This window comes from Zootoca vivipara, chromosome 6 (genome assembly GCF_965207765.1).
Source record: "Zootoca vivipara chromosome 6, rZooViv2.hap1.1, whole genome shotgun sequence".
In the NCBI taxonomy this organism is placed as follows: Eukaryota; Metazoa; Chordata; class Lepidosauria; order Squamata; family Lacertidae; genus Zootoca; species Zootoca vivipara.
The window spans coordinates 85,741,944-85,768,277 of record NC_142589.1 but is presented as its reverse complement, the minus strand read 5'-3'; the positions used below and the strand labels follow the sequence as shown (position 1 = coordinate 85,768,277).

The window sequence follows — 26,334 nt, the reverse complement described above, 5'->3', positions numbered from 1 at the left end:
ACGAGATGGCTGGACAGTGTTCTCGAAGCTACGAACATGAGTCTGACCAAACTGTGGGAGGCAGTGGAAGACAGGAGTGCCTGGCGTGCTATGGTCCATGGGGTCACGAAGAGTCGGACACGACTAAACGACTAAATAACAACAATACTGTATGTCAAAACTGCTCAATTGATTCAGATGAGGAAATGTGCAGGATACCGTTTTAGAGTATCAGTTCAATCCGTAGAGCATGAGACTCGGAATCTCAGGGTCGTGGGTTTGAGCCCCATGTTGGGAATTAAGATTCCTGCATTGCAGGGAGTTGGACTAGATCACCCTTGGGGTCCCTTCCAGCCCTATAATTCTTCGATTCAATATGCAAAAAAACAATTGGACGTTTCCATTTGTATCAAAACCATTATTTCTCCTTCCTGCGCTGCTGGCAATCCATCAGCATCTTTGACCTGAGGCTTCCAATTTTCCTTTGGAATTAGGGTTGCCAGACTCAATAGAGGACAGGACTTCTGTGCCTTTAATTGCCCTGCTCTCTTTTGAGTCTGGAAACCTTAAACAGAAACCAGCAGAACCTTTGCTTGGAAATTAAACAAAGGGTCTGCAGGTTTCTCTTTAAGGTTTCCAGACTCAAAAGAGAGCAGGGCAATTAAAGGCACAGAAGTCCTGTCCACTATTGAGTCTGGCAACCCTATTTGGAATTTCCACATGCGACGATTCTAACCACTAGGTAGTGTTGCTCCCCCTGACCCCAGGCAAGATGCCTTTACCTACCAGACAGGGAATCAAGACTTGCAGGTTTTCCCATAAGAGAGGGGAAAGAGTCAGGGAGGCGAGTTATGGCTCTACCAGTCGAATTTCTGCCTGGGGCACAATACTCAAAAAGCACAGGAGCTCTCCCTGAGAAAGGAAGTGGCGAATGTGAGTTTTTCAAGCCTAACTTGTGCTCTTTACACCTTCTCAAAACCAGAAGCCTTTCTTCAAACGCGCTTTTATCAACCTTCCTGCTTACGTAGTACGGAAATTGGGTCAAAACTTCAAAGACCTCACCCTGCAGAGCAAACTCAGCCGCCACGTCTTCACTGCCAGAAGACCTCTCTCTCTCTCTCTCTCTCTCTCTCTCTCTCTCTCTCTCTCTCTCTCTCTCTCTCGTTCCCTTTACACCCCTAAAAACCATCATTTTGCTTTGGGATGGACATCATTTCCCCTTAAAAAGAGAGAAACAGACAGAAACGTTTACGGAAGTGTCCGTTGTCTTCCCTGCTCTCTCCATCAGGTAAGGATCTTGAGATGTTTGATGCACAGATAACCATTTTTCTCCCCATTTAGTGCTGAACTGGCGCTGCTCCACATTGGTAAGAAATTGATATTTCATTGTGGTGGCATCTGCCCTCTGGGACTCCTTGCCTATTGACATCAACAGACGCCTAGTGTCCAGATCAAGGGAAGTAATGGCACCACTCTATTCTGTCTTGGTCAGGCCACAACAGGAATACTGTGTTCAGTCCTGGGCACCAAAATTTGAGAAGGAGGTTGACAAGCTGGAAGGTGTGCGGAGGAGGGTGACCGAGATTATCAAGGGTCTGGAAACTAAGCCTGGTGAGGAACGGTTGAAGGAGCTGGGGATGTTTAGCCTGGGAAAGAGGAGACTGAGAGGAGATATGATAGCCATCTTCAAATAGCTCAAGGGCTGTCTCATGGAAGAGCGAGCCAGCTTGTTTTCTCCTGCTCTGGAGGGTAGGACTCGAACCCATGGCTTCAAGTTACAACAAAGGAGATTCCGACTAATGTCAGAAATAACTTTCTGACAGTAAGAGCCGTTCGACAGTGGAACAATCTCCCTCGGGAGGTGGTGGGCTCTCCTTCCTTGGAGGTTTTTGAGCAGAGTTGGGGGGACCATCTGCCATGGATGCATAGCTGCCAAGTTTTCCCTTTTCTCGCGAGGAAGCCTATTCAGCATAAGGGAAAATCCCTTAAAAAAGGGATAACTTGGCAGCTATGCATGGATGCTTTAACTGAGATTCCTGCATTGCAGGGGGTTGGACTAGATGTCCCTTGGGGGTCCCATCCAGCTCTATAATTCTATGATCAGGGGACACCTTCTTCACTGTACTCTTTCCTGTGCCTGCTAAATACATTTTCGTTGCTGTTTAGACAAACCCTTTCCAGACATGTGGAATCATAGAATCGTAGAGTTGGAAAGGATCACAAGGGCCATCTATTCCCACCATGTGCCTTGCAGGAATGTTGACATATGTTTTAATCTGTTTTCATTTTATCACAGGTTTTATCTTTGGAAAGTTTTAAAAAATTGTTTCCCCCAATACTTTTAATAGCTTTAATTCTATGGAGAAACACCACTTTGAGATAGTCAAGTGGTATAGACATTTTATGGAAAAAGCACACACCAAATAAAGTTGGGGGTTCAAGGCAGGGTTTCAGGGAGCGAACCTCAAGGGGGTCCTTGGTTGTTAAAGGTTGGTTAGGGTAGGCTGGTGTTGGGTTTAGATCAGGGGTCAGCAAACTTTTTCAGCAGGGGGCCAGTCCACTATCCCTCAGACCTTGTGGGGGGCCGGACTATATTTGGGGGGGAAATGAATGAATTCCTATGTCCCACAAATAACCCAGAGATGCATATTAAATTAAAGGACACATTCTACTCATGTAAAAACATGCTGATTCTCGGACCGTCCACGGGCCGGATTTAGGTGGTGATTGGGCCGCATCCGGCCCCCGGGCCTTAGTTTGGGGTCCCTGGTTTAGATAGACCTGTGGTGTGATTTAGTGTAAGAGAGCTTCCTATTTAAATCAGCCACTTATCCAAAACCACAGGACTAGAAACTTAACTTTATTTTTAGGGGGCCAAAAATTACACATAAAATCCCAATGCAAATTTTAAAAGATTTCTTTCATCTTGTTGACTTCACATCCCATTTTCTGTTATGATTTTCTTATCCTCCCCCTTTGCTGCATTCTGTTCTTCCCTCTGTTTTAAGATAGTCATAACACAACAATCTTTAATTATTTTTGCTGCTCATAGGTAGAAACCGGTTCACAGATTCTTCATGTTCTGTGTCCTACTTGGAGCGAAATCATTGCAGGCTGCTTTATTTAGGACCTTTGATTTCAGTAAGTTCCTCTGTGTTTAACTTAGCCAGACACTACTCACAGTCCTATTCAGAGTAGTCCCCGTTGGACTCGTTTCGGCCCATCAATTTCCAATGGGTCTTCTCTGAGCTAAAAATTTCCAGTGTTTGTAGGGGAAGCGGAGTCTTGCGAATCGATTGACATCTATACTGTGACTTGGGGTTGATTTGGGGTTGATTTCGGTTTCTCTCAAGTTTTCCACCCTTCCAGTTTTCAGTTTGTCATGTTTCCACATCCGTTTGCAAACTTCAATAAAATAATTTTAAAAGCCCTAATGGAAGTTCATCAGCAGTTTAGCGCTCATTTGCCTCCCATCGATGGGTTTCTCTGATATGCAGTTTCCCTGATATGATGCATCCCTGCGTGTTATTTTTGCAAATTCGCGCACAATTTCCACCGTGTCTGCAAATTTTGAGCTGTGCTTCATTTGCGGGGACTGCATCATTCGAGCTCGGAGGCTCGTAAAATGAAATTATGAAGTTGCTAATTATAATTATAATTATTATAATTTATTATTTATACCCCGCCCATCTGGCTGGGCTTCCCCTGCCACTCTGGGCGGCTTTCAACAAACATTAAAATACATCAAATATCACAGATTAAAAACTTCCCTAAACAAGGCTGCCTTTAGTTATTTTCTAAATGTCAGGTAGTTGTTTATCTCTCTGACCTCTGATGGGAGGGCGTTCCACAGGGCGGGCGCCACTACCGAAAAGGCCCTCTGCCTGGTTCCCTGTAGCTTTGCTTCTCGCAGTGAGGGAACCGCCAGAAGGCCCTCGGCGCTGGATCTCAGTGTCCGGGCTGAACGATGGGGGTGGAGACGCTCCTTCAGGTATACTGGACCGAGGCCATTTAGGGCTTTAAAGGTCAGCACCAACACTTTGAATTGTGCTCAACCACAAACCCTCAGTTGCATGGAGGCTGGATGTCTGTTGTGATCGCACACCTTTTAAAGATAATGTATGCTAATCAGAGATAAACACAGAAGGTAATTTTTTTTAAACTGGTTTTTCCACCTTCCTCGGTTTCCCCTGCAGGCAGAATAGATGCTCTCCCACTTAGCTCCCCAAATGGTAAAGTAGTAGTAGTAGTAGTAGTAGTAGTAGTAGTAGTAATAATAATAAAAATAATAATAATAATACTTCAACTCCGCCCATCTAACGGGGTTGTCCACTGTGCTCGGAAACATACTGGGAGCCAGCATAGATCCTTTAGGATGGGTGTTATATGGTCCCGGCGGCCACTCCCAGTCACCACTCTGGCTGCCGCCTTCTAGATTAGCTGTAGTTTCTGAATCACCTTCCAAGATAGCCCCACGGAGAGCGCATGGCAGTAGTCCAAGCAGGAGATAACCAAAGCATGGACCAACCTAGCGAGACAGTGTGCAGGCAGGGAGGGTCTCGGTAGACCCCTGGAGGCAGAATTGACCTGCATCTCCATGGACAGCTGTGAGTCCAAAATGACCCCCAGGCTGTGCACCTGGTCCTTCAGGGGCACTGTTACCCCATTCAGGACCAGGGATTCTCCCACACCCACACTCACCCTCCTCCTGTGCCCCAAAAACAGAACTTCTGTCTTGTCAGGTTTCAACCTCAACCCGTTGACCGTAAACCACTGCAAATCCTGTGTGCCATTGTAATCAGGGCCGGTGCTAGGGTTTTTTGCGCCCTAGGCAAGATCACCTTCTGGCGCCCCCCCCCCCCAGCCAATCATATCTCAAACATGAGTATATATGAGTAGGCATATATAGGATTGCATTGTAAGCCGGCCCTTCTCTCACTTTCCTGGGAGTAAGTCCCATTTGACTCAGTGAGACTTACTTCTGAGTAGAGATACTTGAACACGCGTTTGCTTTTTTAAAAAATTGTGGGTCTGACTTTTGAGTAGACATGCGGGCGATTGCATCCGCGTCTGCAACCCGATAGCAAACACCTACGTGCGGCATCTCTCCGTCCTACGCGAGCTAATTTTGGGGAATTTCCACGGGCCGCCTCTCCCACCAGCCCTTTCTGCCTGAGGCTGCGCTGAGCCAGCCCCGCACACGAAGTGGCACTTCGAGGCCCCGTCTGACAGCCGTCAGGGGCTGGGAGGCAACAGAGCCAAAACGCCGCGCTTGTGCTCAGGAGCAGCAGCGGCATGGGCGGAGAGGCTGCTTCAGAGGCTAAAGGTCCTTAGAGGGAGTGGCGACGGCGGCAGCAGGAGGAGCAGCAGCACCTGCGGGAGCCTTCACTTTGTCACCAAGATGCCGGCTGTGTCAAAGGGGGACGGTTGCGCAGGCTGGCTGTCTTCATCTCTGACATCAGGAATTGTTAGCGCGGCAGCCCTGGATGAGGCTGGCCAGCGCCCCCTCCATTTTGGTGCCCTAGGCAACTGCCTAGTTCGCCTTAATGGACGCAAGGTAAATAAAATTTTAGCCTCCGCATTCCCCATCCTGACCTGTCTCGTATTTTGCCTGACCAAAGGTGGTAACGAGGGTCATCTAGTCCAACCCTCTGCAATGCAGGAATCTTTTGCCCATTGTGGGGCTCGAACCCGTGGCCCTACCAACTGCTCTGTCCCAGAAGGCTTGAGAGCAGCCTGGTGTCAGATGCTTCATTTTGTAGCTACATTTGCACAGCAAGCCCCCAGCACAAACACACAGAGCGACCATCTGCCTGCTCTTAAGTCACACCTCCTGGCGGCTGAGCTTCCTGCCGCAACTTCCTGCCCCCAAAATGACATATGAGCACCTTCTGAGTCTTCAAGAGCTGCTCTAGCCTTCCGGGACCAGAATATGAGTGCAAACACATGGATGCTATAAATTGCAAAATCTATCAAGCATGTAGTAGAGACTCCCTGAAGGGAGCCTTTTCCAGTGTTTAGGGACCTTTTAGCTTAGAGAAAAGGCAGGAAGAAGAGACACAATGCCAGAAATGTATGAAATTAATCATGGCATGGAGAAAGCGGATAGGGAAAAGTTGTCCTCCCTCTCTCCCCACACTAGAACTGAAGGTTGGAAGATTCAGGACAGACCAAAAAAAGAGAGGACTTTTTCATGCAGTTAGACTTCCCAAAAAGATAAAACAATAAAATTACCCAGTCACTATTCTGGCAGCTGCATTATGGATTAGTTGTACTGTAGTTTCCAAGGTGTTATGTATTCAGTGGTCCGTGTTTGCCTGAGCTTGAGTCTGGACTAAGGCATAGCTGCCAAGTATCCCGTATCCGCCGGGAAAACCCCTTTTTTCTTACCGTTTCCCGGCGGTCTCCCGTTTAGCGAAAAATCCCGGTATTGTCCCTTAAATCGGGATACTTGGCAGCTATGAGTGGAGGAGAATGCAATTGTTAGCAACCCTAATTACCCGGCCATTTTTCTGGTGCCGCTTGCCCTTCTATGGGCACCAGAAAATGGCGCCGCCGGCGCCGGAAGTCGCTTCCGCGCATGACCGGAAGTTGCGTGATGTGACTTCCGGTGGCGCTCGCCCTTCTATGGGCACCAGAAAATGGCGGCGCCGGCGCCGGAAGTCGCTTTTACGTGTTTCCGGTCATGCGCGGAAGCGACTTCCGGTCATGCGCGCGCTGCCGATCCCGGATATTTACGACCCGGACTTGGCAGGTATGCTAAGGATTGTGAGCTCCTGTGTTCTGATTCAAAACATGATGCCCAATCACAGAACGTTTCGACATTTGGGCCTCTGCCATTGGCCCTTGAACTCTGAGTTATGATTTGCAGCTTGGAAGTTTAGACAGCCAATCATGTTGGGAGTGGGAGTGGCCCAGGCTTTCAGAAATGTATATAAGCAGTTGCTTTGCCCATTTCCCAGTTATGTAGTTCAATAAAGGTTCTTGCTGTGATCACTGTGTCTTGCCTCATGGGAACCCACCTACACTTCAAAAGTCACCTTCAAAGGTAGCCCCACTGAGAGCTTATGACAGTAGTCCAAGTGGGAGACAGCGGCGTCGCTAGCCTTCTGGCTGCCCGGGGCGGCAAACCTGAAGGCACCTCGCAGGGGGCGGGGTGTCCGTCACACGCATGTGTCACGCGTCACGACCCATGCGTCCTGACGCACGCCCCATGTGTCATGACGCACGCTGCACGCGTCGCACTACGGACTCCTTGAATGCCCTTTTTATAACGATCTTAGAAACAATTGCGTCCGCCCCTGGTGAAGATTGCAGAAGGGAAGCTCACCTTTTGCAAATGTGGGAATGTTAGGGATGTGTATTAGGATCATAGCTGCCAAGTTCTCCCTTTTTTTAAAGGGAAATTCCCTTATGCTGAATAGGCTTCCTCAAGAGAAAAGGGAAAACTTGGCAGCTATGATTAGGATATATTATTAGATACATCCTATCCAAGCTTGTGTTATCAAGCTTCCAATATCAGCAGAGTGACATTCCCTTTTTGTGTGCAGCAAAAGTGTGCGTTTAGGTTTGTTAAAACCTATACAACAATATTATACTTCCTAGTAAATCCCCTGTAAAAGAAATACATGACACAATAGTCTTAAAATAAGATAGAGTTTACTCACATGACATCCTGAGTTAACAGCATAATCTCAGAAAGGCAGGTTTACGTAGAAAAGTTACAAATATATACATCTGGAGTCCATAGCTGCCAAGTTTTCCCTTTTCTCGCGAGGAAGCCTATTCAGCATAAGGGAATTTCCCTTAAAAAAAGGGATAACTTGGCAGCTATGCTGGAGTCTACTTAGTCGAGTAAGGCTCCATCTGGTTTCTCTCTTGGCAGCAGGCCAAGAGAGAAAACCATCCTAACTGTGGATTCTCTGGAGATGTGATCCCATTGAAGAAGAGATGGCTAAGAGAGAGAATGGCTGCTGGCTAGGGGCTTTTATCTGCCAGCTAATCCATCTCATCTGCATGTCTGGAGGAACAGGAAACTGACCTGGTCAGGTGTTCCTCCAGGTGTTCCTCCAAGTGGACACTCTAGGAACTGTTATGACTTGTCTGCTCCCAGTAGTCCATCCCACAGCAAAGACCTTTTTTCTGTTGTCTGATGTAGAGAAGCCTATCTCTTTTAGAACATCCAAATTTCTCACTAAGGTTCTACAAATTCGTGTAACAAAAAGGGGGTATGGGAAATGATTAATCCTCTAAAGCAGGCACCCGCAAACTTTGGCCGTCCAGATGTTTTGGACTACAATTCCCATCATCCCTGACCACGGTCCTGTAAGCTAGGGATCATGGGAGTTGTAGGCCAAAACATCTGGGGGGGGTGCAGTTTGGGGATGCCTGCTCTAAAGGTCAGGGAGCAGAAATGTAAACCACTGCTAGCAGCAGAATTCTTGTTGTTATTATTTTTACATGTGAAGTGGCTGTTTGGTTGTTGTTGCTGAGTCGTTGAGTTGTGTCCGCCTCTTCGTGACCCCATGGACTCCCAGTTTGGTCAAACTCCACAGTTTGGTCAGACTCATGTTCGTAGCTTCGAGAACACTGTCCAACCATCTCGTCCTCTGTTGTCCCCTTCTCCTTGTGCCCTCCATCTTTCCCAACATCAGGGTCTTTTCCAGGGAGTCTTCTCTTCTCATGAGGGGGCCAAAGTCTTGGAGCCTCAGCTTCAGGATCTGTCCTTCCAGTGAGGACTCAGGGCTGATTTCCTTCAGAATGGATAGGTTTGATCTTCTTGCAGTCCATGGGACTCTCAAGAGTCTCCTCCAGCACCATAATTCAAAAGCACCCATTATTCGGCGATCAGCCTTCTTTATGGTCCAGCTTTCACTTCCATACATCACTACTGGGAAAACCATAGCTTTAACTATACGGACCTTCGTCGGCAAGCTTTAACTATACGGACCTTTGTCGGCATAGCTTTAACTATACTATACGGACCTTCGTTGGCAAGGTGGTGTCTCTGCTTTTTAAGATGCTGTTTGGTAGAACACAATACAGTGGTACCTCGGTTTATGAACACAATTGGTTCCGGAAGTCTGTTCATAAACTGAAGCGTTCATAAACTGAAGCGAACTTTCCAATTGAAATTAATGGAAAGTGGATTAATCTGTTCCAGACGGTCCGCGGAGTACTTAAACTGAAGCGTTCATAAACTGAAGCGAACTTTCACATTGAAAGTAATGGAAAGTGAATTCATCCGTCCAAGATGGGTCCGCGGCGTTCGTAAACCGAAAATTCGTAAACCGAGGTTCCACTGTAAACCGAACCAAGCTGCACTGAACTGCATGTGTAATTCTGTTGTTGTTGAAATTTAATAATAATGCCTGCCTGCTCCTGTTCCCCAGGTGTTTCCCTGAGCACCCTATGACCACCGCTTGGGCAGCCCCAGAACCTGCCGCGCGATGCCCAACCCGGCTGCCCACCTGCCCTTCTACTACGGTAGCATCTCCCGCTCGGACGCAGAGGAGCATCTCAAGCTGGGCGGGATGATGGACGGCCTCTTTCTGCTCCGCCAGTGCCTCCGCAGCCTGGGGGGCTACGTGCTGTCGGTCACCCACAACCTCCACTTCCACCACTACCCCATCGAGCGGCTGATGAACGGCACCTTCGCCATCGCGGGCGGCAAGGCGCACTGCGGCCCCGAGGAGCTCTGCGAGTTCTACTCCAAGGATGCCGACGGGCTCTGCTGCCCGCTGAAGAGGCCGTGCAACCGCCCCGGCGGCCTCGAACCCCAGCTGGGCATCTTTGACTCCATCCGAGAGAACATGGTGCGGGAATATATCCGGCAGACGTGGCAGCTGGAGGTACGGGCAGAATCGGGGCCTTTCCTGTGGTTGTTGGGGAAAACATTGCGGCCAGCGGAATATGGAGCGGCACCGGAGGGCACGGGGGAAACGTCAAAAAGAAAAGAAGAAAGCAGCAACATTTTTGCCAGTTAATTTTTATTCATTTTCAAATTTATAACACATCCAAATCGAATTAAAAGTGTTTTAAAACGTTCCCCCCCCCCGAAAAAAACTGGTTTCCCACTCTCTCAGGTATATTCCAATTCATCCCCTTTTACATGCTGCTTATTTTACAGATTTATTTCTGCTTAACATCCATTTTGCTAAGCAAAATACTCGTCCCTCAGCTGTCCCTTTACCAACTCCTGCATACGGATTAAACAATATTACGTCAAATAAAAACAAGTGAAGTTAGGCTATAGTAATTTAAACGTTTTGTTCTTCTTCCCAACTCGCATGTAGATTCATTCTCTTATCCCTGATAGTTTTCAGCCTCGGCCTGTTTGCGCAAACCCTTTTCCTTTCCATATGCAAACCAGATTATCTCCTTTCAATGTTCAGTCTTTGTTATTGAGTTACAGCCTCTGAAATCCATTATTTGCATTCCATTGGAGATAAAGCTTTTACAATGCCCTTCTTTTCCTATTGGATGGGAACACAAAGCAGGACTGGGAGATATTTGGTTTCCAGCGTCACGATATATCACCAGCTACACATCGTGATATACCGGTACTGATATATAACAATGTCTGAAATAACATTGCAAACCCCCCCCCCCCAAATGATTAACAGTATATTGCCAGGTCAAAAATTATGAAACTCTACAATTCTATGCATGGGACGCAGGTGGCGCTGTGGGTTAAACCACAGAGCCTAGGGCTTGCTGATCAGAAGGTCGGTGGTTTGAATCCCTGCGACGGTGTGAACATCCCATTGCGCGGTCCCAGCTCCTGCCAACCTAGCAGTTCGAAAGCATGCCAAAAGTCCAAGTAGATAAATAGGTACCACTCTGGCGGGAAGGTAAACGTGTGCTGCTCTGGTTCGCCAGAAGCGGCTTAGTCATGCTGGCCACATGACCTGGAAGCTGTCGGCTGGCTCCCTTGGCCAGTAAAGCGAGATGAGCGCCGCAACCCCAGAGTCAGTCATGACTGGGCCTAATAGTCAGGGGTCCCTTTACCTTTACCTTTACAATTCTAAGCCACTAGATATTTCCTCTAAGGTAATCTCACTGCCCTCCAGGAGACCGTACCACCCACTTTGGGAACCCCTAGTTTAGAACAACATACAGTTACAAAAGCAGTTCCTTCCATCTCTAACATCTAGGCGTGGAGTGCCGCCCTTATGTAGCAACCAACCGGGGTTAAATGGGAGGCTGATAATTTCCCCCACCAAGCACAGCTTGTCTCGGAAGTTTAAATAATTCCCAGAAAGGCAATAGAGTCTCTGTTCTCTCCTCTTCCTTCTTCGTAGGGGGACACCCTCGAACAGGCCATCATCAGCCAGGCCCCCCAGGTGGAGAAACTTCTGGCCACCACAGCCCACGAGAAGATGCCCTGGTACCACGGCCCCATCACTCGAGCGCAAGCAGAAAGCAGACTCTACTCAGGCTCGCAGCCTGATGGGAAATTCTTGTAAGCACGCTATCAGGGGAAAGCTTCCTGTCTGTCGTCTTCTTCTTCTCTTACCTTCCAAGTCCCAGACTGCAGAATCCGGGACCGGCAGCCGTGTGACACCGGAAGTTGCGTTGACGTAACTTCCGGTGTCGCTTTGCCCTTCTATGGGCACCAAAAATGGCCGCCGGCGGCTTCAAAAGTCGCTTGTACGCATGTCAGGAAGTGCATTGACACAACTTACGGTGTCGCTCCGCCCATCTATGGGCACCAAAAATGGCCACCGCCGACACCGGAAGTCGCGTCTATGCACTTCCGGACATGCGTAGATGCGACTTTTGAAGCCGCCGGCAGCCATTTTTGGTGCCCATAGAAGGGCAAATCAGAAAGAAAAAAAATGACCGCCGGCAGGAGAAAATAACGGAGAAAAACGGGAGACGAAGTGATACGGGGGACCACCGGGAAAATGGTAAGTAAAAACGGGGGTTTCCCGGGGAAAACGGGGTACTTGGCAGCTATGCTTCTTCTTCTTCTTCTTCTTCTTCTTCTTCTTCTTCTTCTTCTTCTTCTTCTTCTTCTTCTTCTTCTTCTTCTTCTTCTTCTTCTTCTTCTTCTTCTTCTTCTTCTTCTTCCAAATCATTTTTATTGATTTTCCAGATTTTAACAAACCAACCACAAATTAAAACACATTCAATCCAATCTTTCCCCAAAATGGGTTCCTGCACCCTGTCCTCGATGCATCCATAAATTCCTCTCGTTGCTGCATTGTTTTTCCAACCTGTCTGTCGTCTTTCTGTGTTGCTGCCATTATGCAGTTGGGGCACCCATCTGCTTCGCTTTGCAGATTCGGGACATCTATCGAAGATTAAAACAACTACCAACTCTACAATTCTGTTTATTGCTAGGTAGCCACAGGGTGTAAATTAAGCTCGGGTTTGCCTCAAAAGGCAAACTCCCCTGATTTGTAATTTTTGAAATCATATGCGGAATGGAAAGCAGCCACCCCTCACAATTGGCACTTCTCTGAATTTTGCAATGCCATTCCCCAGTCAAATGCCTATATATATAGCAACAACCTGCCCATAAAAGACACACATTCGTGCAAATGTCATACAAAATGGCATTATCTCGGGGGACCCTGCTTTGCATAGGGAAGCTGAGATTGGACGAATGAGAACCAGAAAATGGACACCTTCGCCAGGCCCCTTGGAGAAGAATCAGGTGCCCCTTAGTAGGAACAGAGCTGATCCCGAGAACCTCAATGCCATTTCCCTCCAGGCTGAGAGAGAAAAAGGAGAGCGGCTCTTACGCTCTGTCCCTCGTCTATGGAAAGACGGTTTATCACTACCGGATCGGACAGGACAAAGCAGGAAAATATTCGGTGGACGACGGAACCAAGTTTGATACGCTGTGGCAGGTGGGTTGTGTGAGTGCGTGGGGCTGGAGACCCTCCTCCTTCTCGGATTGCCTACATTGCAATGAAGAGAGGAGAACCATCGAATTGCAGAGTTGGAAGGGACCCTGAGGGTCATCTAGCCCAACCCCCTGCAATAGGTGTTTTTTTTTTAAGGCAAGATGGGCACTGCCACCCAAGAAGGTGTCGGCAAACACGGGCGAACCACAAGGTTTGCAGGGGTACAACTTTTGTTGGGGGGGGGGGGAATGGGTGGACACTTAAAGGGAGGGGGAGCCCCCAAAACAGACCCATTTGGACTGAGCATGTGTGGTGGCTGTCGAGGGAGACAAACAGAAAACCAGATGGGCAACGGAACCCAATGGAGTATAATAATTTCGATTAAAAATAAATAAAGTGATACAGAGGGAAAGTGAGGAAAGTGAGGGGTGGGGGAGAAGAAAGATGTGTCTATTCCTAGCTGGAAGTGAATGGAGGACAGAGCATAGCTGCCAAGTTTTCCCTTTTCTCGCGAGGAAGCCTATTCAGCATAAGGGAAAATCCCTTAAAAAAAGGGATAACTTGGCAGCTATGGGACAGAGGGGTGTTGTGTGTTAATTTCCTAAAATTATATTCTTGTGAAAATAATACCTCAAAGCAGTCGCTGTGTGGGCGGAAATTACCCTGCTGTACTCAGGTATAACCTTGCTCTGTGGCTCTGCCCACTTTTGCCACTGGCTCCGCCCACTGCTGGCATGCGGCCCCCTAAGAGGCTGCCAAGAAAGGAATGTGGCCCTTGCATTCATGAAATCTACTGTCATGTGGAGGAACCCTTCCCCTGGACCATCCCTAGCTGGGCTTATTATTTCACCTCCCATATTTCGTCTTGCTGTCTCCAAGGAGATCTTGGGATCCGAGCAAAAGGAGAATGTGGAATAGGCAAAGTTGAGCCTTTAAAAATAAAATAAAATTCTCTCTGTGTTTTTGGGCTTCTAACCTTCTTCTCCTCCCTTCCCAACTGCAGCTCGTGGAATATCTCAAACTGAAACCAGATGGCCTGATCTATTATTTGAAGGAAAGTACACCCAATCCAGATATGCCAACAGGTGAGAGCCCAATTGCTCTCAGGAGCAATTCAGAATTGTTGGGTTTTTTGTTTTGTTTTTTGTTTTACTTTTAGTGGACTTTGTTAAATACGGCCTAGTTTCTTTTAAAAAGTATATATGAATTTTTCAATTTTTTCCAAGCACCAATTAAAAAGCAAAGCAAAACAATACCCATATCCCCTTGGACTTCCCTCCGTCCTTTTGTGGATTCTTATATTATAATTTCCCCCTCCCCCTGCATCTCCTTAATGATTTCAATTCTTACTTGTAACTAGCCTTTATTGGCATAAGTTAAAACAGTAAAACCATACAAAGTCATCCAAATGCATTGATACATATACAATATATAAAAGACTTGTTGTTGTTTAGTCTGGTTTGGGATTCATCCAGTCTAGCCTTTCGCATGATGAATTCTGCATATAAGTTAATAAGACTAGATAACCACAATTTTTACTAAATCCGTAACTGTTCCTTATTTTCCATTTTTGACCTCAAGTTCTGCATCATAGAATCGTAGAGTTGGAAGAGACCACAAGGGCCATCCAGTCCAACCCCCTGCCAAGCAGGAAACACCATCAAAGCATTCCGGACAGATGGCTGTCAAGCCTCTGCTTAAAGACCTCCAAAGAAGGAGACTCCACCACACTCCTTGGCAGCAAGTTCCACTGCCGAACAGCTCTTGCAGTCAGGAAGTTCTTCCTAATGTTTAGGTGGAATCTTCTTTCTTGTAGCTTGAATCCATTGCTCCTTGTCCGCTTCTCTGGAGCAGCAGAAAACAACCTTTCACCCTCTTCTATATGACATCCTATATGGCATCAGTCCTGCTAATGAGTTTAGTTCCCCCCCCCAACAGTTTTTCCAATAGATAATATGCTCTCCCCATTCTTTATTAAAAGTTACTTCTCCCTGGTTTCTAATTCTTCCCGTACATTTTGCCATTTTGGCATAGTCCATTAATTTTATCTGCCACTCTTCCTTGGTTGGGACTGTATCTTCTTCCCACCTAGCTCCTTCCAAGCAAGGTTCATGAGGTCTGGAAGCTTGGCTTTGTTTGTTTGTGCATGAGAGCGCTAGAAGGACCATAGCTCAGGCTTGTCCTTCGAAGATGTCACCTAAGCAAACTCTTTCCTCTTGTTTCCAGAAACCGTGACGCCTGCCCCACCGGCTCATCCGTCTGCATTCGTAAGTATCTCTTTTTTTGCTTCCTCTCAAATTGTTGCAGTCGGGTACCGCCTTTTAGGGTCGGTTTAAGGACTGGGGGACACGCATGTCCTGGGTGAGAGATCAGCCATGGCTTCCATCAGCGGCCAGGGAAATCCCATTGAACCGATCTCTGCACGGAAGCGAATCCTGAATCTGCAAGGGGTGGAGTAGATGCCCCCAGGGATCCCCTTCCAACACTGCAATTCTATGATTCTATGTTTCCTTGCCAGGCTCAACGGAGACTCGTATCACAAAACTCTGATGGTTACACACCTGAGCCCATCGGTGAGTAAAGGGCAAGGGAATAAACCAGCACCCCAAGGTGAATTGTTGTGTTTTTATATGTTCTTGGTAAGTAACTGGTCCAAATTTTAGGCATTTCCCCTCTTTCTCTACATACACACATAATTTTATTCATGTGCTGCCTTCCCACAGTTGTGGACTCTCCTTCCTTGGAGGTTTTTAAGCAGAGCTTGGATGGCCATATGTCCTGGATGCTTTAGCTGAGATTCCTGCATTTCAGGGGGTTGGACTAGAGGACCCTTGGAGGTCCCTCCCTACCTTACAATTCCAGGATTCCAGGTTTCTATGAAACCATGCTCAATGCAGCTTAGAACATGAAGAAAACACATAACTACAAGATAGCTGTCACAGGCGCGTTGGTGGCTACTCTAGAGTAACGACTCCTCCAGGCGTTGTCTTTTCATGCTTTTATTTAGGGCTGATTATTTATAGTGCAGAGCAGTACTATGTACATGTTGTCCGTTAAGGGTCAGAACCTCCAAATGGAGATTCGCGCGTTTTCCTCCAGCAAAGTAGTCTCGGCATACTGAATCTCCGCCCCCGTTGCCTCCTCCTCAGTTCCGGGGTCGGTGGGACTGGTCTCCTTCCTTTGCTTCCCACTTCCCTTCCCACACTGGGCATGGGCTCCGCTACCTTGCCTGAGCCTCGGAACCACTTCCTGAATCTCCGCTGGAGATCTCTTCCTCCCCACTAGCGCATAGCTGCCAAGTCCGGATCGTAAAGATCCGGGAACGGCAGCGCGCGCATAACCGGAAGTTGCGTGACGCAACTTCCGGTGGCGCTTCGCCCTTCTATGGGCACCAGAAAATGGCGGCGCCAGCGCCGGAAGTCGCTTCCGCGCATGACCGGAAACACGTAAAAGCGACTTCCGATGCCGGCGCCGCCATTTTCTGATGCCCATAGAAGGGCAAACCGCAACCGGAAGTCGCGTCACGCAACTTCCGGTCATGCGCGGAAGCGACTTCCGACGCCGGCGCCGCCATTTTCTGGTGCCCATAGAAGGGCAAAGCGGCACCAGATAAATGGCCGCCGGGAAGAAGCAAATTAAAGGGACAATGCCGGGATTTTCCACCAAACGGGAGACCGCCGGGAAACAGTAAGAAAAAAGGGGTTTTCCCGGCGGATACGGGATACTTGGCAGCTATGCACTAGCGCTCCCATTGGGTGATGAGCTGCTGCTTAAGATGGGAGGGACCATAGCTGCCAAGTCTCCCGTTTTCCCCGGGAAAACCCCTTTTTTACTTACCTTTTCCCAGTGGTCCCCCGTATCACTTTGTCTCCCGTTTTTCTCCATCATTTTCTCCTGCCGGAGGCCATTTTTTTTCTTTCCGATTTGCCCTTCTATGGGCACCCAAAATGGCCGCTGCCAGCTTCAAAAGTCGCGTTTACGCATGTCCGGAAGTGCATAGACGTAACTTCCGGTGCTGGCGGCGGCCATTTTGGTGCCCATAGATGGGCAAAGCGACACCGGAAGTTGCGTCGGCACACTTCCTGACATGCGTACAAGCGACTTTTTAAGCCGGCGGCGGCCATTTTGGGTGCCCATAGAAGGGCAAAGTAACATCGGAAGTTACATCGACTCAACGTCCGGTGTAAAATGGCTGCCGGTCCCGGATTTTGCAGTCCGGAACTTGGAAGGTAAGAGAGGGACCTGCCTGTACGTTCTGTCCCTCACAATAACGAAAGTATCTTGTAAAGGAAGTGTTAAAAAAACACACAACCAAACCAAATGATTTCCACATAAATCACAACAAAATCTAAAAGACTGCAACAGCAACAATGGCTACAGCGCCACCTTGTGGCCACTGGTGACACTTTGAAAAGGAAGTTTTTAACTTTGCAAGGGCATCTAAGAATTCACTCTACTAATTGTTTCTTTAAGTGCGAAAAAGAAGAAAGAGGTGGAAATCACACCAAGTTCATCTACTGCAATCATTTTATCATTTCTCTTCCACTGCTTTTATCTTGAATCCTGCCACAATTTCATTTTACTATAAAATTTTTAAATAGTCCACAAAAGGCCTCCATTCTTCTATGAAAAGTTCTTAATTTGGATCTCTTAATTTCGCTGTCAGCTTTGCCATTTCCGCAACATCTTTTACTTTCAAAAGGCAATCCTCCTTTGACATTATTATTATTATTATTATTACTACTACCTTCTCTTCTTTCCATTCTGTGGATATAATATTCTAGCTGCTGTTGTCACATACATAAATAATTTGATCATCTTCTTTGAAACCTCCGTCCCTATTATCCCTATAAGAAAATATTCTGGTCTTTTGGGAATGGCCCATTTAATTTTTTTCTTCATTTCATTAAATAATAATAATAATAATAATTTATTTATACCCCGCCCATTTGGCTGAGTCTCCCCAGCCACTCTGGGCTGCTCCCAATTGAATATTAAAACAATACTGTACAGCATTAAATATTAAAAACTTCCTTAAACAGGGCTGCCTTCAGATGTCTTTAGGATAGCTGCTTATTTCCTTGACATCTGATGGAAGGGCGTTCCACAGGGCGGGTGCTGCTACCGAGAAGGCCCTCTGTCTGGTATTATTATTAGAACGTTAGCAGGACCAGAGTAATTTCAGCAGTAAAAAATACGTCGAGATAAAATGGGAAAGGGAAAACACAGGGAATAGAAGGAACAATGGAAGGGGAGGAAGTCAATTTAATTTAACGCTTTGCTTTGTTTATGTGACTATGAAAATTATAAAATTCATTTTTTAAAAAAAAGTTCTCTTGGGGATGGGTGCAGGCCGTGGAAAAAAGGGGCGGATCCTGCCCATGGACACGTCCTGCTATGAAAGCCCTTACAGCGACCCCGAGGAGCTGAAGGAGAAGAAGCTATTCCTGAAGAGGAGCAACCTGATTGTCGAGGACATGGAGCTGGGGGCAGGCAATTTCGGCTCCGTCCGGAAAGGCGTTTACAAAATGAAGAAGTAAGTTTTCCTCATCGTGAACGAGAGCAAGGATCCGACTACCTCAGTATTGCCTGCACTGACTGGCAGCCGCTCCCCAGAGAGTCAGGTTAAACTGTACCATACTTAATTTTTTTAAAAAAGACACCCCCTGAAAATAAGCCACCGTGCTTTTTTTTGAGGAAAAATAAATATAAGATGGTGTCTTATTTTTGGAGAAACACGGCACTACTCTAGTTTGGGTGGAATGCCTCTTTCAAATAGTCTTCCAAAGAGTCCTTTAAGAGCCCAGCCTCCTTTCCCTACTCAAAGAAGAGGCATTCCGCAACGTCGGAGGTAGAGGCATCCCTCCGCCTCCAGCATGTCGAGGGGAGTGCTTCTTCTGAGAGGCCAATCCCAGCTGCCACCCATCGCCATAACCTCTGCTCCCTTCCTCCCTAGGAAGCACATCGACGTGGCCATCAAGGTCCTGAAAAGCGGGAACGAGAAAGCCGAGAGGGACGACATGATGAAAGAGGCTCAGCTCATGCACCAGCTGGACAACCCTCACATCGTCCGCATGATCGGCGTCTGCGAGGCAGAGGGGCTCATGCTAGTGATGGAGATGGCCTCCGGAGGGTCTCTCAACAGATTCCTCTCCTCTAAGAAGTGAGTCGATCGCGCTGCAGATTGGATCTGCAGGTCCCGGGCGGAACTGCAAATCCAGTTCTTTTTCCATTTCCAAGGTTTATGGACAACTCTCCTTCTCCGGTGTGGTGTAGTGGCTAAGAGTGGTAGACTCGTAATCTGGGTGACCGGGTTCGCGTCTCCGCTCCTCCACATGCAGCTGCTGGGTGACCTTGGGCTAGGCACACTTCTTTGAAGTCTCTCAGCCCCACCCACCTCACAGAGTGTTTGTTGTGGGGGAGGAAGGGAAAGGAGAATGTTAGCCGCTTTGAGACTCCTTCGGCATACCTGCCAAGTTCCTGTCTGAGAAATAAGGGACTGGACCGGAAGTAGCAGACCGGAAGTAGCGCTGCCGCCATGTTGGAACTGGGCGGAGCATGCTCAGAAGCGACTTTTTATGCTGCTTTGCCCAGTTCCAAAATGGCCGCCGCGTCAGAAGTCGCACTGCAGCCATTTTGGAACTGGGCAGAGCTGCATCAAAAGTCGCTTCTGAGCATGCTCCACCCAGTACCAACATGGCCGTCGCGCCAGAATAAACCGGGGAAAAACAAAAAAAATCTGTTTTTTCAGCTGGGAACAGCTGGAAAAACGGGGGTTTCCCGGGGAATACGGGAGACTTAGCAGCTATGCTTTGGGTAGTGATAAAGCGGGATATCAAATCCAAAACTCTTCTTCTTCTTCTCTTCTCCAAAGAAGGTAAGAAAGCAGATGGCGGATCGATTAAGCAGTTCATCCGCTGAATAAAAGGGGATACAAATAGGCCTAATGCGATTTCCTTTAGAATCGTAGAATTGTAGGGTTGGAAGGGACCTTCTGGAATAGAAATGTCCTTGTCAAGTTCAGCAAGGGAGGGGCCTCGCCGGGAGGGAGTTTTACGATATTGGGATTGCACTATGGAATATTTGGCTCCTGAGAGATATGAGCCACGGATCTGAGCCACGGGGATGCCACTAACCATAAAAGCATAGAATTGTAGAGCTGGGAGGGACACCTTCTGCAACGCAGGACTCCCAGCTCAGGAATCCCTGACAGGTGCCCCCCCCCGAGCCCCTGTTTAGAAACCTCCAACGACGGAGAGTTCGCCACCTTTTGAGGTCATAGAATTGTCGAGCTGGAAGGGACCCTGAGGGGTTGGACTAGATGACCCTCGGCGTCCCTCCCAACTCTGGTTCTATGAAACAGAATACAAGTAATACCTCCCTGGAAGTCCTCAGGCTAAGAAACTTTCTCCGTCTTGGACTTTTTGAGTGACAAAAGAGGAAGGCTGCGCCTGGGAGGGAAATGTGACAAAATACCATTTAGCAGAATAGTATGAGAACTGTAATTTTAAGTGCAGCCAGAAATTTTCATGGAGTGTTTATATATCAAATAATATAATGTAGTACTAACAATTGACAGAAAGGGTTGTGGAGGAGGTCCTTTTCTTTTATCTCTATCTCTTTTGTCCATCCTCACCGTTTCCCCCCTCTTGCTTTTTCTCTTTTCTTATTCTCTTGAGATGTTGATTTTTATCGTTCTTTCATACATGAGTTTGGATTTTATTGTTCAATATCTTAAACACACACATGCACAAGTTTCCCCTTCCCTGTTCTAAAGCAATTGGGTTCTCCAGCTCAGGAACCCTCATTAAGTCAATGCCTTAACCGTGGAAGAACTTTCTTTCCCTCCCCTAGGGATGAAGTCCCCGTAAATAATGTGGTCGAGCTGATGCACCAAGTGGCCATTGGCATGAAATATTTGGAAGAGAAGAACTTCGTCCACCGAGACCTGGCTGCCCGGAATGTTCTGCTGGTCAACCAACACTACGCCAAGATCAGTGATTTTGGGCTGTCCAAAGCTCTGGCCGCTGATGACAGTTACTACCTGGTGAGAAATGAAAAACGGGTTGCAGGCATGTCAAACCTGCGGCCCTCCAGATGTTTTGGCCTACAACTCCCATGATCCCTAGCTAGCAGGACCAGTGGTTGCGGAAGATGGGAATTGTAGTCCAAAACATCTGGAGGGCCGCAGGTTTGACATGCCTGGAAGGTCAGAGAGTGATCTGCTGGGATGCAAGAATGGTTGAGATTAGGGCTGGGCAATATCTGGTTTTCAACATTGTGATATATCATCAGCTACCGTAAACATTGTGATACATGATGTCTGAAATAAGGATGGAGCTGGTTCTCAAATTTGTGATATATCACCAGCTAAATACCACGATATACTGATATATCTCAATGTCTGAAATAAGATTGGAGCTATGTAGAGGCATTGGCTGGCTTCACTGTTTCCCCCACATTGTGATTTTTGCAAACACACACACACACACATCATGATTTGCAATATATTGCCAAGTCAAGAATTATGGAACCAATATCATGATATGGACCTGAAACCAGCTTTGGATGATATATCACCCAGCCCTAACACACATCATGATTCACGATATATTTATTGCCAGGTCAAAAACTATGAAACTGATTTCACAATAAGGTGACATGATAGCCATGTTCAAATATATGAAAGGATGTCATATGGAGGAGGGAGAAAGATTGTTTTCTGCTGCTCCAGAGAAGCGGACACGGAGCAATGGATTCAAACTTCAAGAAAGAAGATTCCACCTAAACATTAGGAAGAACTTCCTCACAGTAAGAGCTGTTCGGCAGTGGAATTTGCTACCAAGGAGTGTGGTGGAGTCTCCTTCTTTGGAGGTCTTTAAGCAAAGGCTTGACAGGCATATGTCAAGAATGCTTTGATGGTGTTTCCTGCTTGGCAGGGGGTTGGACTGGATGGCCCTTGTGGTCTCTTCCAATTCTATGATTCTATGACTTCAAACTGGTTTTGGACAATATATTGATATATCGCCCAGCCCTAGAGATATCTAAGGGAAGGGGGACACTGCCCAACCAGATCCTGAGAAAACAAGAAGGCATTTGATTATATCGAGGTGACGCCAACTACGTCATGGTTAGAGTGTAAGCAATAAGTTGTTGGTGGTGGTTGTGGTGGTGTTGGTGTTATGAACAAGGACATGTGTGGCCTAAACCCAGAAGACCTCTTTAATGGAACTTTGAATAAGGCAAAAACAATTCGTACTCAGAGGCTTTTCGATATTGAACTGCAAAAAGAAGGTGCCTTACTCCCTGATAACTACAGGTGTCTAAAATCTTGGCCTAATTTGGCAGCTGCCCCGTATCTATCCAATATTACTTATGAATCTTATAGATGGGCCTTCTCCAGAGCTCGATTTGATGCGATGCCTTCAGCTGTGTTACACGGCAAATTCTTGCGTGTACCAATCAATGAGTGCCTTTGCCCATGGATGTCCAATAAGGTGGAATCTGTTATTCACATTCTTTTATTTTGTGAACTCTAAGGTGAAGAACGAACGCGACTCATTTTACCCCTATTATCAAAATTCACACCCTTGCAATATTATCTGGTATTTCCCCCCCGAAACATTACGTTTTGGAAGATTCTCTGAGCTCAGTATCCTACACTGTGGCCAAATTTTGCACCTTAGCTACCGGTATTAAAAAACGTAAATCTCTTTTATTGAATAACATATTATAACAATTTGTCCTGCCCTCCGATGATGATATCTCCATCATTCTGCCCGGACACTGAGGTCCAGCACCGAGGGCCTTCTGGCGGTTCCCTCGTTGCGAGAAGCCAAGTTGCAGGGAACTAGGCAGAGGGCCTTCTCGGTGGTGGCGCCTGCCCTGTGGAACGCCCTCCCAAAAGATGTCAAAGAGGAAAACAACTACCAGACTTTTAGAAGACATCTGAAGGCAGCCCTGTTCAGGGAGGCTTTTAATGTATAATAGATTATTGTGTTTTATTTTTCTGTTGTAAGCCGCCCAGAGTGGTTGGGGAAACCGAGCCAGATGGGCGGGGTATAAATAATAAATTATTATTATTATTATTATTATTATTATTATTATTATTATTATTATTATTATATTGCTGATCTTTTGTTTGGAGTTGACTGACTGACTAGGACCTGGGAGAACAGGGTTCAAACCCTCAATCAGGCTCACCGGGTGACTTTGGGGTGAGCCACAGTCTCTAAGTGTTCTTCAGAAGAATAAAAATGGGCCAAAGGAGAGTCATGCATGCTACCTTGAGTTCCTGGGAAGAAATCTGGGGTAGAAACGGAATAAAAAAAACAGGTCTTGCCCATTGAAATTAATTTCTAATGACTTACCTCTTGATATGAGCTGTTGGGAGTCGCAACTGGGGAGAGTTGCTGCCATTGCATTCAGAGGTCAGGGCTTATTGTTAGGACACCATGAGGACAGGAGGGTGGACTGGATGGCCAGATCCAGCAGCCAGGCTCCCCTGAGTTTCTTACGACTGCTAAATAGAGCTTCCATGGGCAGAGGCAGTCTACCTTAGAATGACGGGGAACAAAGGAGGGAGGAAGCCTTTGGTTGGCCCCTAGGAGGACAGGATGCTGGGCGAAGGTGGGGCCTGTCTCTGCTTGGGGAGAGCCAGTTGTCCACCTAAGTCTTCTCCTTCTGCACCATGCACGTTAACTGGCGGTTCTTCACTGCTCCTCTTCTGTGCCTTTCGATGCAGGCCAAGACAACAGGGAAGTGGCCGTTGAAGTGGTACGCCCCAGAGTGCGTCCTCTTCCGGAAGTTCTCCAGCAAGAGTGACGTCTGGAGTTACGGCGTCACGATGTGGGAGGCGTTTAGCTACGGACAGAAACCCTACAAGGTGAACACCCCTAAGCTGAGTAACTTGGGAACCCTACACACTGCAAGATCTGTCCTTCCACTGAGCACTCAGGGCTGATATCCTTCAGAATGGATAGGTTTGATCTTCTTGCAGTCCATGGGACTCTCAAGAGTCTCCTCCAGCACCATAATTCAAAAGCATCAATTCTTTGGCGATCAGCCTTCTTTATGGTCCAGCTCTCACTTCCATACATCACTACTGGGAAAACCATAGCTTTAACTATACGGACCTTTGTCGGCAAGGTGATGTCTCTGCTTTTTAAGATGCTGTCTAGGTTTGTCATTGCTTTTCTCCCAAGAAGCAGGCGTCTTTTAATTTTGTGACTGCTGTCACCATCTGCAGTGATCAAGGAGCCCAGGAAAGTAAAATCTCTCACTGCCTCCATTTCTTCCCCTTCTATTTGCCAGGAGGTGATGGGACCAGTGGCCAGGATCTTAGTTTTTTTTGATGTTGAGCTTCAGACCATATTTTGCGCTCTCCTCTTTCACCCTCATTAAAAGGTTCTTTAATTCCTCCTCACTTTCTGCCATCAAGGTTGTGTCATCAGCATATCTGAGGTTGTTGATATTTCTTCCGGCAATCTTAATCTACAGTATCTACCTATCCGTTTAGTCTTATTTCATAAAAATTATCTATATTTTATTATATTTATTATTTACCATGTTGTTGTTGTTGTTGTTGTTGTTGTTGTTGTTGTTGTTGTTGTTAGAGCATGAGCCTCTTAATCATATGCATTGCAGGGGGTTGGACTAGATGACCCAACTCTATGATTCTATGGTTCCCTGCTCTTAAGGCAAACCAATCAATTTCTCTGCCACCATTCCACTAGAAAATGAAAGGACCGGAGGTGATAACATTCCTCGAGGACGGGAAGAGGATGGATTGCCCCCCGAAATGCCCCCCGGAGATGTACAAGCTGATGCAGCAGTGCTGGACTTTCAAGTAAGACTCTTTTTGCAGTTCAACGAGGTCTGGCTTGGCTGAGTGCTCTAGATTAGCCGAGCCCTCTCAAAAACCATGCAGGGTTGGCAGGCCAATATCTGGGATTCTTTAAGTTTAAAAACAAACAAACATTTATTCAAAAGTTACAATACAGCTTTCCCCACTGCCATAACATCACAGAATGGTCACTCTGTGAGCCAAGGAATACCCACACCTGATACCTGAGACGGGGAATGCTTCTTCGTGCAGAACGGAGTTAAGCTGCGGAACTCACTGCTGCAGGGTGCATACCTGCCAAGTTCTTCTCTGGAAAAAAAGGGACCGGACCGGAAGTAGCATACCGGAAGTAGCATGGTGGCCATTTTGGAACTGGGCGGAGCATGCTCAGAAGTGACTTTTGATGCTGCTGTGCCCAGTTCCAAAATGGCCACCGCACCAGAAGTCGCGCTGCAGCCATTTTGGAACTGGGCAGGGCAGCATCAAAAGTCGCTTCTGAGCATGCTCCGCCCAGTTCCAAAATGGCCGCCGCGCCAGAATAAACCGGGAAAAAACAAAAAAAATCGTTTTTTCGGCTGGGGACAGCTGGAAAAACGGGGGTTTTCCGGGGAAAACGGGAGACTTGGCAGCTATGGCAGGGTGTGGAGAGGTCAGTGCAAGTATGAGCCTCCAGGATATTTCATTGACAGATATGCAGATCCCCCACTTAATTTTCTCCCCTCCATTTCCCTCCCTTCCCAGGTGGGAAGACCGGCCGGACTTTTCCAGGGTGGAGACGCTCATCCGCACCTATTACTACAGCATCGCCGCCCGGACAGAGGAAAGGCAAGAGGAGAAAGCGGAAATTACGCCTGATTGAGCTCTCCAGACACCCACCCCAAACCCTCTGCAGCCAAGACGTCTGTCCTCCTTTGGGAAGGGATGCCTTGCAGGCTGCGCTGTTTCTCTGCGGCTGCAAATCCAGAGATGGTGGAGACCAAGCTCAGTCTGCCCTCACCCAAGCCCACAACTGCCTGCCTTCTTGTGGGCAACCAGCCCTCCTTGCCTGTCGGCTTCCTCCCTCACCCTCCGTCTTGCAAAGCTTCTCTGCCTCTCATTGACTCTGGTGCCCCCTACTGACAGTCCTCCTGTACAACAGGCACCGCACACTGTTGATCCAAATTCAGTAGTGGCTCCAGGTTTTCCTCTCCCTTCCCCTTCCGTCAGCGAATATGAACGCGAGAGCCTGCTGGATCAGGCCAATGAATGGCCCATCCAATCCAGCATGCTATTTTCACAGTGGCCCCACCATGCAAGCAGGATCTGTGCGCAAGAGCCCCCTCCCCTCCTGCTGTTTCTGGCATCTCTGCCTCAGATTGTGGAGGCAGAGCCGTAGAGATTGTTGCTAGTAGCCTTCATAGAATCATAGAATACAATTCATTGGAAGGGACCCATCAAGTTCAAGAGTTATCTGTTTTGTTATACATAATGTAATTTTAATTGAATTTCCTAATTTTTCCAAATTGACTTCAAAGTAAATACTGTAGTTGCATTGTTTCATGTATTGCCTCCCCCCACAACCTCCTCAGTGTTTCTGTTCATACCTTTTTCTACTGCATTTTAAATCAAACTCAGATCCCTTTAATAAAATTACTTTATCATTTTTCTTTCGCT

The 26,334-nt window shown here is 47.2% G+C and overlaps 1 protein-coding gene across 1 annotated transcript; it reads left to right on the top strand.

Annotated features, from left to right (window-relative positions):
* Window positions 1-1,046: 1,046 nt before the first annotated feature.
* Window positions 1,047-26,334, top strand: ZAP70 (zeta chain of T cell receptor associated protein kinase 70). The gene is made up of 13 exons (XM_060275409.2): window positions 1,047-1,267; window positions 9,372-9,830; window positions 11,283-11,443; window positions 12,701-12,839; window positions 13,840-13,921; window positions 15,063-15,103; window positions 15,355-15,409; window positions 18,189-18,372; window positions 18,793-18,999; window positions 20,691-20,883; window positions 23,581-23,721; window positions 24,572-24,684; window positions 25,423-26,334. Exons 2-13 carry the CDS (start codon window positions 9,429-9,431, stop codon window positions 25,538-25,540), a joined length of 1,836 nt encoding a protein of 611 aa, XP_060131392.1. The 5' UTR covers window positions 1,047-1,267; window positions 9,372-9,428; the 3' UTR covers window positions 25,541-26,334.